The 13,135-nt window shown below is 37.7% G+C and overlaps 1 protein-coding gene across 5 annotated transcripts in view; it reads right to left on the bottom strand.

The window, feature by feature from the left end:
- Positions 1-13,135, bottom strand: part of LOC126253280 (CCR4-NOT transcription complex subunit 7) — a 111,265-nt gene that overhangs the window by 81,489 nt on the left and 16,641 nt on the right. For 2 of the 5 annotated variants that reach the window (XM_049954501.1, XM_049954504.1), the window contains one exon: positions 3,511-3,634. The exons of 1 other annotated variant lie outside the window; for it this stretch is intronic. In XM_049954501.1, coding sequence (XP_049810458.1) covers positions 3,511-3,634 — 124 coding nt within the window. Of the gene's footprint in view, positions 1-3,510; positions 3,654-13,135 lie in introns of all 5 variants that reach the window. 2 more of the 5 variants (XM_049954502.1, XM_049954503.1) reach the window with 2 other exon arrangements.

Genomic DNA, 13,135 nt, shown 5'->3' with positions numbered 1-13,135 from the left:
TGAATAAGGTTTTCAATGTGGTGTTGAGCAGCACCTACATTGTCATTATGGTGATATTCCAGATAAAAGTGGGAAAAGCTGCACCAGAAAGATAAAAGTAACATTATACTTTCTATGAACACAAACAACGAGGTTGCTTTTTTTTTTTTTTTTTTTTTTTTTTTTTTTTTTGCAACTCAAGAGAACGTAGTATATATTGCAGACCGTGATTAGTTTTTTCAGATGACTATTAACTGAATCATTATCGAACACTATGCGTGTCCCAGCAGTAGGTAACTATCTAGAACATCTGCTCATTATGAGATGACTGAGGTATACCTAATAGGTTCAGAAGTACTCTTCCTTCCCTAACACACATATGCATGACAAATCACAAGCATGTGAATGAGGCAAAGTAACAATTTCTCAAATATATGTATGCAAGTTATAATACATTCTCCAAGATTTTTTACAAGATACTTGCACAAATGCCATCAGACTTCCTTTTTCTAAAATCTTCTCTCCCCTTCCCCTCTCTTTTCAGGTGAAACATCTACACTGACAACATCAACAAACTGCTCTTGATGGTTCTATGATGTCATTTTTTTTTTAAATAATTACATCCTTTCTTTCAAATAACTGGACACTGTTGCAAGACAACATCCTTTCTCTTCTTCTTTACTGGTGTATTAGATTTTTCCCACCTCCTACAGTCTTCCAGTAATTCACCCAAATCACTCTCCCGTGACCTTCTAATTACCACAAACAAGGCGTGTTCAAAAAGTAATGGGTGTTTTGTAATTCCACATGCTGTATTAATCTGATTCACATTATCTTTTCCCTGCTGCATTGGTAAATATGTCTGAAAAGTATATGCACAGTTTTAGCCATATGGGATACTTAGCGTGTTATCAGCTGTCAAAAAGGTTACGAGTGTTTTGGTAGTATCGATGATTATTCATTTTGTGTAAAAACAAATCAGAGAATTTGTATCAAATTCTGGTATAAGAATAGAAATCTTAGAACTGGTTCGAAAAAGTTCGTGAAGATGGTGAAGCTGACAAATGGCACAGGTGCCCAGCACATCATCAAATGATGAAATTGTGGAGAATTGAAGGAAATGATTATGAATGACCATTAAATCACATACAGAGAAGTCATTAATGACAATAGCATACCAACTGGCTCATGCATTGAAACTTTTTCAGACATTTTGGATGTGAATCATGTGACAGAAAAATTTGCTCCAAAACTATTGAATTTGTAACAAAAACAGCTTCAATTGCAAGTTGCTCTGAGTCACTAGGTGAAGTCAAAAATAATGCAGAGCTACAGAAGTGTGTTATAACACATAATGAGGGCTGGGTTTATGGATACGACAGCAAAATCAAGGTGCAATTGTACCAACGGATGCATTCCAGACTGAAAAATGCTGAATAATTCCTGTCAAATGTTAAGGTTATGCACACTGTGTTCTTCAGTTCTAACTGCATAGTGCACCATGAAATCTTGCCATAAGAACAAATGATCAATAAGGAGTACTACTTACGTATTCAATGTCATTTACATGACACAAACTGGAGGGAGTGGCAAGATAGGGGAGTGGGGTGTGCTTGCCCAGATTTGTGGGAAGACAATTCACATGCCTTTTGCAACACAATAAATGCATCTGCTCACAATTCTTTGCTTTTTTTTGTTAATTTTTTTCCAGAAACACCACCGGAATAATGCCCCACATTCCATATTCGCCAGGTAAGTCCCCATCATTCCACAAACACACACGATATTAAAAATGCATCCTGAGAGGGCCAAGAAACTATTACAAAGCTTGATCTCCTGAAGTGTACCGGGGACTGGGAAAAAGCGTTGACACAGATGTATAACTAACGAGGACTATTTTGAAGCAGATAACATTTAAGTATAGAAATTTTAAAAAAAATACAACAAAATTAATATTCCATCATTTTTAACACACCTCGTGCACAATTGCCAATGGAAACACATGCAAAAACACCCAAAAGAATAACTGCATGTACTCTTCCCTCGGTGTCAATGACAAAAGTGTTACATCACTGGATAAAACTGTAATTGTTTACATATCTTTTTCATTTATGCCTTTACTATCAGAACCTAAAGCCAAGATAAGTATTTTTTTTTTACTTCCAAACTGCAATATTTTCATTTCATTCTGTGTCTAAAATTAAATTCATTTGCTCCATTCACAAAATTGCACTATGCTAACTGAACGGACTTCAAATAATGCAAACCACTTTGGATTCACACCACAGTAATTCATTACAGCAAAATTGGTGTCAATTTCATACTTTTTCCTTATGCCGCAACTGCCTGAAGAACTAACAATTCCAGCAAAATAAATTAACATTTCCAAAATATGTAATCACTGTACATCGATAACTGTAAAATGTTATCTTCATTTAATATACTTTCATGAAAACTAACCAATTTGAGATAGAATTGCTGTGCATTGCTTATCTTCAGAAAGTAAAATGTGTAGTGCTGGCAATCAACACACACAAAAATAAAATGACATGTTACCTATCTTTTGGAACTAACAGGTCCCTCCTTAGTGTGCGAGCGATCTGCTCTTCCTTTATAATCTTCCCAAAACAATCTCTCTCTCCTCTTGAGGAAGGAAATACTATTGACAATAGCTAGGTAGTGTGCGACTTTTATATAAATCCTTCACCAGTACTAACATTTCACCTCCTGATGTAAGTACTGACCAGCAGTTCAGTCTCAGATTTATTGTTTTTCTCAACTGAATTTCATCAGAATACAGCAAAGTGCCGAGCAGTTAAAGACGGAGTTGCCATGTACAGACTATCTCCCCCCCCCCCCCTCCACCTCCTTTCTTCCCCAGCAATCATTTGGGATGCTTCTAAAGCAGAGTGTTTCAGATGTTCAGGAAAATCCCAGTCATCTTAAGTCACATAAATGGTAACACATTTTTTGTTCTTTCACTACCAGGGCATAACCAGCAATTATCAGCACTGTTAATCTGCCTGTTACTCTGTGAAGCTCTGTTATTGCTAACTATTAGGTAACAACATTACTTCTAAAGCACACCAAGTGTAGCCTTTGTATCATTGTGACTGCCTCTGATAACAACAGCTTCTGTTTTGTCACACCAGTTTTTGGCCTAGCTCATACATCCATCAAATTATCAAAACAGTCTTGTGCAGGAAAGTACAAACTTTTATAATAATCTGTCAGCCTGATTCAATTATGTAGTTTTCTTTTTTTAATGACTGGAGAAATGGGTTGTTTTGCATCCTTGGTTTAGTCAGCTGAGCATTTAATTTTGGCGGTAAACTGATCGGCCATTTCACCACATCACAAAATCAAACAGATCAGTATCTAAATTCTAAAGATTAGTATGCTTACAATGATAACTTTTGTTCTTTTGGTGATTTGGTACACTATTATGTCACATTTCTTTCTACATTTTATTATGTATGGCAAACTGTACAAAGTATGATTAATAGTTTTCTTTTTTAATTTTTTATATACCTGTAGCTGTGGGCATGGCAGTACCGCACCCCAGTTTCTCCAGTAAATGTGTGGCCCAGTTCACATTGGATGCCTGAACCAGGCTTCCGAGCTTCTCTTCCTCGCACTTGCTGAACAGCAGAATCTTAAAAACCAAACAGCTACTGTCAGCAAGGAAAACAAAGGTTAACAGTATTCCATAGAGATCTGAAGAAGACTATTACCTGAAACTACTAAAAAAAATTTTTTTTAATGAAAAGGAAAACAGAATGTGCAAGGACTCTGTGGCACTGATACAAACCCATCGCACAAAAAAATGGCTGTCCAATGTAGCCATGCCCAGATCATGCCAATTATAGAAACACTGAAGGCAACTGATGCACAATTTGCCATGTCACAATACTAACAGCTGTTAATGTAACTAATAAAACAAAACATTTAAAAGGGCTCCTCCACAACTGACATTTCAGTTGTAAACTTTACACATAAACAAAATAACACAAAAACATCTAGCCTCAAATAGTGAGCTCACAGACTTATTACCAGTAACTTAATTAAGTGCAACTTGTTTCTTTCAGTGAAGGATGGATTACAATGCTCAAAGATGAGGTAAAAATTATTGCTGGTGGTTGAGAACTGAAAACTCCATACACAGACATTTACACTCACATGGCACATAGCGTCATTTATACGAGTAATGATTTCACTGGGCCAATTCAGAGAGGATGTAATGAATGCTAACTTTCAAGAAACTGGGTTAGAACTGCACAGAAAGAACAGAAAGTAAACAGCATGAAAAACACCATCTGGGGATACAAACCATCACTGCCTAATTCAAGCAGTACGTACCTGTACATGGAAAATAATACCGAGACAAGCTAGTTCATGAATACCCAGCCAAAATAAAAGACATACAAGCAAGAAAGACACAGGCTTCCATCCCATCACACCCAACCCTCAATTATGAACTACAAGAAACTTCCTCAATCATCAGATAATGTTCTACTAACTTCTTTTTCGTAAGTGTATTTCATCTTATGTCTCAGTGATAAAACTGGGGAAATCACAATACACATAGGAACAAAACTGCATCACTTGTCTTTCTAGACCACATCTATAAATGAATCTAGAGTTAAATAAAAGATGTGGGCATCTGATAACCACCTGAAGATTTTATTGAGTACAAAAGCAAGTCACAAGCAGGTCCATACTGGTGTCATTGAACTAAATTCAATAAAATGAGTATGCTTTTGTTTTCATGTTAATCCACACACCAAGCCACACATTCTCATACATATTACAGAGCTACAAGAAAACTGGGAAATTTAGGTGGACATTCGACCCTCAACATAAATGACGTCACTTACAATTGCAACTTCACAATTTATTATGAACTACAAACAGTTCCTATGAAAGATCAGAACCAACTTCTTTGTAGTTGCCTACATCAATGAAAATGAGTCTCAAACCACAAATGTGTGTGTGTTTTTCTACATATTCTCAAGACTGAGGTAAATTAGCATGTAAATTCACAAATAAATCTAATAACCATAATTATCTTGGCAAAAATTATGAAAATCTTAATGAAGCTGATTTGCAAAGCTAAGGACAAAACAATCAACTGAATTTGGACTATTTGTTTCAATATGTTTCAGTTCTGCAAGATTATATACTAACTACCAACATACTTGACACAAAAATGACAAGTAATAATTCCACCAAAAAGTATTCAAAACAATTATATAAAGGTAAAGGTACACCTATTAATTATGTTACTCAGGCAACAACTTATTTCACCAATTCCTATACACATGAAGATAACTGCTAGCTTTGCAATTACAGAAAAAAACACGTACTGCTAACTGAAACACTGGACAATATCGTAACAACAGTACATGCAATGACCAGTGTATTGCCCTTGCAGCTCGTCTGATGTTGGAAAAGGAGGAAAGCTGTTCTGTTCAAGCACTTTTGTTAACTCTTGTATGGTTGTCAATGTTTTGAAATCATATTCTTATCTCCGAATGCATACTGTCATAGTAGTAAACACTGATTAAACATCTTGTAGAACTGTTGGAGATGAAAGAATACTCTCAAAAAATTTGTGCAAGTAAAAAAAGTTAAAGAAAATAACAACATTGTTCATCAATACTTGTGACAAGGGATTTTCTTCGCAAATTAAATCTAAGTGCCAGATAGAACAACACCAGTCTGAATCAAATCTTTGACCACAGTTTTTTACCAGTCAGGCACTGTCATTAAACATGATCCTACACTTCGCTGATGGAAAGTTCATTATATAGTCATATTTAATTTGTATAAAATTACAACAATAACCTAGAATCTGAAACTACTGTTGCAAGTTTACTTGCAGGAATCTCTTCACAGTACTGAAGTAGTAATTTTGTCATGAAGTTGCACAGATGAGCAAGTTAACAAAAATGGTTTTGGATACACTTCTACCCAAATAAAATGTCTTGACAGTTTTTCAATTTCAAAACCACAACATCAAACAATGGAATGGTAAAATTCTTACCTCATTTTCAGATTAATCTTCCCTTTTTATTATTTGATAGTGCAAGAGAATATTGGGGGTGTGCTACCATGACAGTAGTTATGACACAGTACTATTCCTTATTACCTCTTGGCGTGCTTGTCAGTATCTCCTGACCCCAATGTAAGGGAGACAGTACACAGTTCCTTTGTCCCACGTCCCTACCACCCACGATCGTGATGTTCTTCACAACTGCAATCATTAGTAAAAGGTTGAATAAAAATCGTATCACATAAAAGTAGATAAGGAAACAGACTTCCCCATACTCAAATAAAAAACTGAAGTGTGGTTTGTCGGTGATGACCTGCTGCTGCTGTTGCTTCTTGATGATGATGACTACAACAGTGAGGAGAGACACTGAATACAATGATCAGGACAAGAAGTGCCACAGTCGGGTTGTTTGCTTGAATGACTACAGCTTCTTGTCCCTATTTCCAGTCAATTATCATCTTCTCACTAACACATGATCCTGGATGGAATGTAAGAATACCCTCTCTCCACCTCGTCCCAGCGCACTCCCCAGCAGCACTTCACTGTCCCCCAGTCCTACCCTACTATCACTCCCCCTCCTCACCCCAGCCTACTCCTCAACTGCACCCAGTTGCCACTTCCATCATGCACTGCTGCCGCTGCTCACAGTGTGGCTTCAGGTGCCGAGATTGCAGACATATATGTTTTAGTTGCTTTTACGTGTGTGTGTGTGTGTGTGTGTGTTGTCTACTTTTGACAAAGGCCTTCATGGTAGAATGCTTATTTGTGACAGTCTTTTTGTTGTGCCTATCTGTGACTCAGCATCTCCGCTATAAGGTGAGTAGCAACTTTTCTTTCATAACATTGCAACACATGATCCTATGCTTAAACAGCAAGGTGACTGCATATAGGGGAGGGGCCGAGTGTCACTGTGCCATGTTGGGTCTCATGCAGGCATCCATGGCTGCTTCATCTGTAGGTTCATTTTCCTAATTCCCATGTGATCCGATTTCCAGCAGAATAACACACACTTCCCCTCCCTGTGAAGAAAGGAGGGTAATTCTGGATGGTCCGTACTCACTTGACTGCCTAGTGCAAGTGCAAAATTGACTGAGGTGCATTTATGAAGTCGAGAGTTGAGGGAATATATTTTATATGCTCTTGATGTCCCAAGATTACAAACATCTCAACAGCATGAAATTTGTAATCATTTAGTAAACAAATCTTGGGAACTGATTTAGGAATTCTACGTCTATATCTATACTCCACATGCCACCTTATAGCATGTGGGAAAGCCAGTTATAGTAATTAGTGTACCACTGTCACTTCCCCGTTTTCCTGTTGCAGCCACGAATGGGTCACAGGAAGAATTACAGTTCATAAACATCCACGTGAGCTCTACTACCTCTAATTTTACCTTCATTCTCTTTCTGCAATGTATATGTGAGAAGACACATTAAATTAGTTGACTCTTCTAAGAACACACACACACACACACACACACTCAAATTTTAATAGTAAACCTCATTGCACTGGACAACACCTCTCTTGTGGCATCTGCCATTAGAGGTGGATGAGCATCTCAATGATGCTGTTCCACTTACAAAACAAACCTATGACAAAACATGCTGCTCTTCTTTGGATCTCATTACAATTCCAGGCTGCTGAGCAATATTCAACTGTCAGTCACACATGGACTTTATCAGCTACCTCCTTTATGAGTGGACTACACTTGCTGAAGATAATTCCAATAAATTTGAGTAGCATCCACCTTTCCCACAAACAGTAACGGTAACACTCTCTTGGGGTATGCTTAAGTTAGTTTTACACCTGAAGATGTCCACGTTGAGAATTACACGCTGCATTCTATTTACTAGAAACTCTTCAATCCAATCACAAAGTCTGATATCTCGACATTCAGTTTTGTTCATTAGTGGACAGTGAGAACTGTATCTAATGCCTTCCTGTATTCAATGAACACGGTATCAACCAAGTCATTAGTAAATACTAATTTCTGGATCTCGTGGATGACACAGCGAGTTGGGTTTCATATGATCGTTCTTTGTGGACACTAAAGAGATTTCCAATCTCTAGAAAGGTCTCAATATGAAAGCATAAAACATGTTCCAAAATCCTACAACAGAAAGTGGTCTGTGACACAGGCCTATAGGCACATGTGCCTCTTCAACAATTTCTTGAAAGTAGGAGTAACCTGAGCACTTTTTCAATCACTGAATGCTTCATTCCTCCAGTGATGTACACAGGCCGTTGCTAAAAGAGGAGCAAGTGATTTCATAGACTGTATATAGAATCATGTAAGTAACAATCAGATCAGTTTCTTTCCATTTGTTCAGCGATTTTTGTTGATTTTCTACCCCACAATCATTAATTGCAACATCTGTCATTTGATACTTTTGTAATCACTGACAGGAAGGTCGACAGTACTATCCAACTCAGTAAAACAATTTTGAAGAAAGAAATTTAGTATTTCAGACTTATCTTTGTCATCCTCTGTTTCGATAATATTATGGTCACAGAGTGTCTGGACATATGGCTGTGATATGTTTACTGACAGGATTTGCTGTTTGATTGGTAGACATACTTTTACTTTCATATTGTTGATTGTTTCATAAATGATTCTCATTATGATAAATTAGGCTTCATCAAATTTTTATTCATTTTCAAGCATTTGACAATTTGTAGTGAAGCTATCTTTGCTCTGAGGACAACTTTCTAACACAGCTGTCAAAACACGATAGGGACCTCCCATCCCTCCACAACTTGGCTCAGCACATACCTGCCCAAGGCACAATATGAATGCCTGTTGTTGACTACTTGGGTAATCTGAAATATCCTTTTTGTCATAGTCAGAAGAGATCATCCTAGCATTCTCTACATTCCTACAGAACCCATAGCAACTGATCACTAATACCCAGTTCTCCATTAATTGAGTCAGTCAAGTTTGTATTATCTCCCCCAATGCTATATAACATGATAAGCTGGCACCACAAAATGGTGTAGTGAAACTTTTACAAGAGGGTTTTATCCTTATGATCCGTGGCTAAGGTATTACAAAATTCTTTAAATACTTTCTTCAGGAGCAGTGACATGTAAGAGGTGTGATCAAAGAGTAAAGCAAATTTTTGTTTTTATTGAAGAATCTTTATTTATTCAACAATATCAACTTTGTCTCCTTCAAAGTAATCCCCTCAGATGCAACACTATTGTGCCAACACTTTTTCCAACCTTGTAAGCATTTCTGGAACTCCATTTTCATTATGGTGTTCAGCTCCTTCAGGAATTCTATTTTTATCTTATCAATGGTGGTAAAATGACGTCCTTTCATGTTTCTCTTCAGCCTCGGGAATAGAAAGAAGTCACATGGAGCCATGCCCTATGAATATGGTAGCTGAGGCAACATAAGTTTTGTTTTTTTTGCCAAAAAATTACGCACACACACTGAGGTGTGAGCAGAAGCATTATCGCGATGCTGTTTCCATGACTGGTTTTACCGCAGTTCTGGTCTTTTTCTTCAGGTTACTTCATGCAAACTGCATATAACTTCCAGGTAGTACACCTTATTGACCATAAGGCATGAACTCATGGTACACTATCCCATGGTAATTGACTAAAACAGCGAGAATAACCTTCACGTGACCTAACGTGTTGATTTTTTTTTTTTTAGTCTTGACTCTTCAGGCACATTCCATTGGGACAACTGGGACTTAGTTTCATTGTCATACCCATATACCCCTGTTTGTCACCTGTCACAATCTTCTTTAGAAGTTTAGGATTGTTGTCGACTTCATTCAGCAGGTCCTGAGCAACATCATTTTTGGTCGAAATTTCGGAACAAACCTTGCTGCTACATGTTTCATGCTCAAAACATTCAAACAAATTGCTTGGCGTGAGTCAGGGACATGCCAAAATCAGTATCAATTCTCTCCGATCATGATTTCCTTTACTTCTTTACTTCTTCCACACTGTCACCAGTAATTGATGTGCTTGGGTGTCCAGGGTGCTCGTCATCTTCAATATCTTCTCAACACTCTTTGAATGTTTATACCACTCATAAACCCTTATCTTAATCATACTAGATTCACCAAAAGCCACAGTCAATATTTCAAATGCAGTCTGCACTTTAGTCCATTGAATGCAATTCTTTGAGCCATCTTTTTCAAAAGTAAATTCACCAAGCTCTTGAAAACACGTATAACTTTCCGACAATCAACAATAAAATAAATATTCAAAACAGCTGAAAATGCAAACATGTGTACCAACAATTTAAAAAAATTTGCCCATATATTTAAAAAATTCCTGTTTATTTTTTTATCACACTTTGTATGAAATGAGACCTAGATATCACAGCAAAATTTTAAAAGTGAGACCACTGTCCCTCAGTTTAAGTTCAATTTCAATAAAAACTTGATGGGTAGTTAAAATCAATACCAACTGGAGAGAACTTTATACAGCTACTGTATGCCCATTTCTCCAATCTTTTAACAATGAGTTGCATTTGTTGTGCGATGGTTTCAACGTTTCAGGTTGAGCAGAAAACAGGGACATTGTCTAGTGAGCACTACACAGGACTTCTAACTGTGGCCAGTATCTCACTGCCCACTACTGCAGATAAAATAAAACAGAATCCTGGAGAACAGACAATATTCCAAATCTCAAAACAGGCAGGAAGAGATGAATGAGGTATGTTTAGACAGGAAGGACTCAGAATACAGGAAGTCAGCCACAAAGGACCTATTTAGTGGAATTCTAAATTTAGTAAGGAAAGTTCGAGCAGAAGGTCAACAATTTAAGCCAAATACCAGACACATTGCTTTTGTCGACAGGTACACAAAAAGGAATGAAAACTTTGCTAGGTTTCGGAAGAAATCCTCTGATAACCTAGAGTACAAATAGGTAACACATGGTGCGCTGCAGCTCACCATCTCCAATGGTCCCTGTGTTGCATGTTTACCCCATGAACCTGCCTCCTCCCAACCCCCCCTCCTATCCTCCAAGCCTGTAGCCTTCCCCCCCAAGCCACTAGCTACCTGTCCCAAACCCCTCCCACTTCCCATCTCTTCTCTCTCTCTCTCTCTCTCTCTCTCTCTCTCTCTAACCACCCCACCCATCACAATCCCCACCTCATACCATCAGCTGAACTGCAATCCCAGAATCTGTGTCCAGATGGCACATCTGATCAAAAATATGCAGTGTGTCCACAATTTGCCTTTATAAAATCTTGAACTCTGCTGGCAACACTTCAATGAGGTGTCCAAATGTGTGTGGAAGACTGGCAGCCCACTTTTCCTAATAAGCCAAAACCAAAGAAAGTGGTGAAGCTGGTCGCTCAGGTTTGGAGTGAAGCTGACATTCTAACTCATCCCAAAGGCATTCCACTGAGTTCATGTTGCGACTAAGCAGGACCACTTACTTCAGAATGTTATTGTCCATAAGCAGGTAATGTTCTCCACACATGCCCAAACCCAAACACTTCCATCAGAAGATTGCCACAGAGTACAGTAAGATTCTTTATTCAAAATCTTGTTTCCAGTGGAGTCATTCATTATACCACCTCATGTTGTCTTTTAGTGCTGACTGTAGGAATGTGTGGCTTATGAGAAGCTGCTCAATCACTGTTCCCTATTCCTTTTAACTTTCTATGCATGGTCCTTGTGCTAGCTGAACTGCTGGTAGCACTTTGGAATTTACAAGTGATTCCTTCGGTTGATTTCTTGTGATTTTGTACGTCAATCCTTCCTAATGTTCCCTGTCTGTCAGTACATGAGGTCCGCCTGGTCCTGGTTTAGCTTCGGCTGTTCCTCTGTGTTTCTACTTCACAATTGCATCACTAACAACTTGGGGAGCTTTAGAAGAGTAGAAATGTTCCTGTAGGTAGCTTTGTGTGTGTGTGTGTGTGTGTGTGTGTGTGTACATTCTCTAGCTCATCAAAGGCTCCCTTCCAAAAGCTAGCAAAGTTTTCATTCTTTTTGTGTGCCTATGGGACAACTCAATGCCTCCACTATTTGGTGAGTGATCTCCTTAATTTCTAAATATGTTGAGTTCTCTAAAGATGTTAACAGATGCCACTCTGCCAGTCTCAGGGTCATTAGCCCCAACAGCAAGATGTGTTTCACATCAAATAACATTACAATTCTCAATACTTTGGTGTACATAGCAGGGTTTGTGCTGGACAAAAATCTCTCTACAGAGTTGAAGTATGTACACAATACACAAAAGGAAAATGTTACTGATTTTACAAAATTATACCACCCAGAATGCAAACTGCCAACTGTAAGCTCTACAAATTAAGGCTACTAAAGGATGGTGCCATCTCATATTCCTTGGGTTGATTTCGAGTATGGTTTGGCAGATATTAGGGCAGTACGATATCAAATCTGACTTCATGCACCTACCAAAATGTATGATAAACTATGCCGAGTCTCATGTACAAGCTATACATTCAGAGTTGTCAGTGTTTATGGCAAGCCACGTGAATTACACATTATAAACTATTTGCTTTATTAATTAGTGATACATGGAGTACTCACAATATTAAACTGAAGCAACAGCAAGTAGTCTGTCATTGCTGACCAAATAAATACCAACTACTGTCTGACAATATGAAAATACTAATGCACACCGTATACTACTGTTATTCTGTACTCAAAGAGAAAGTGGAAATCTCCTTGTTCCTCTGAAAAAACGACAAAGGCAGCTATTTTAGTTTGAATGAGACATGGAAAGGACAATGGGGGTAGAAAACCCAAGTTATGAATGGAGAGAGATCTGCGGGGAACAGAAAGCAAAAATTTTTATCTCCCGACAGTTACGATTATGGTAATGATATTCAAAAATATAAGTCCAACTCTGAGATAGCTTATATACCTTTTCATTTATTTTCTTGGTTAATGTTTTCCACATATTTCCAGAATCATTCCACACGAAAAAATATTTCCAAATAATAAAATACAACCATCGTTAGCAGTCAAATTAACACATTGTGCATTCACAGTACTACCTATTATTATTACTATTATTATTAGTGGTGGTGATTTTGAGGTGCTCAATGCCATGGTTATCAACACTCTTGCTGGATAAGAATTTAATGGTGTAAACTGAGAT

Source organism: Schistocerca nitens, chromosome 4 (genome assembly GCF_023898315.1).
Source record: "Schistocerca nitens isolate TAMUIC-IGC-003100 chromosome 4, iqSchNite1.1, whole genome shotgun sequence".
NCBI classification, from domain to species: domain Eukaryota; kingdom Metazoa; phylum Arthropoda; class Insecta; order Orthoptera; family Acrididae; genus Schistocerca; species Schistocerca nitens.
This window is presented reverse-complemented; position numbering and strand designations above follow the sequence as displayed.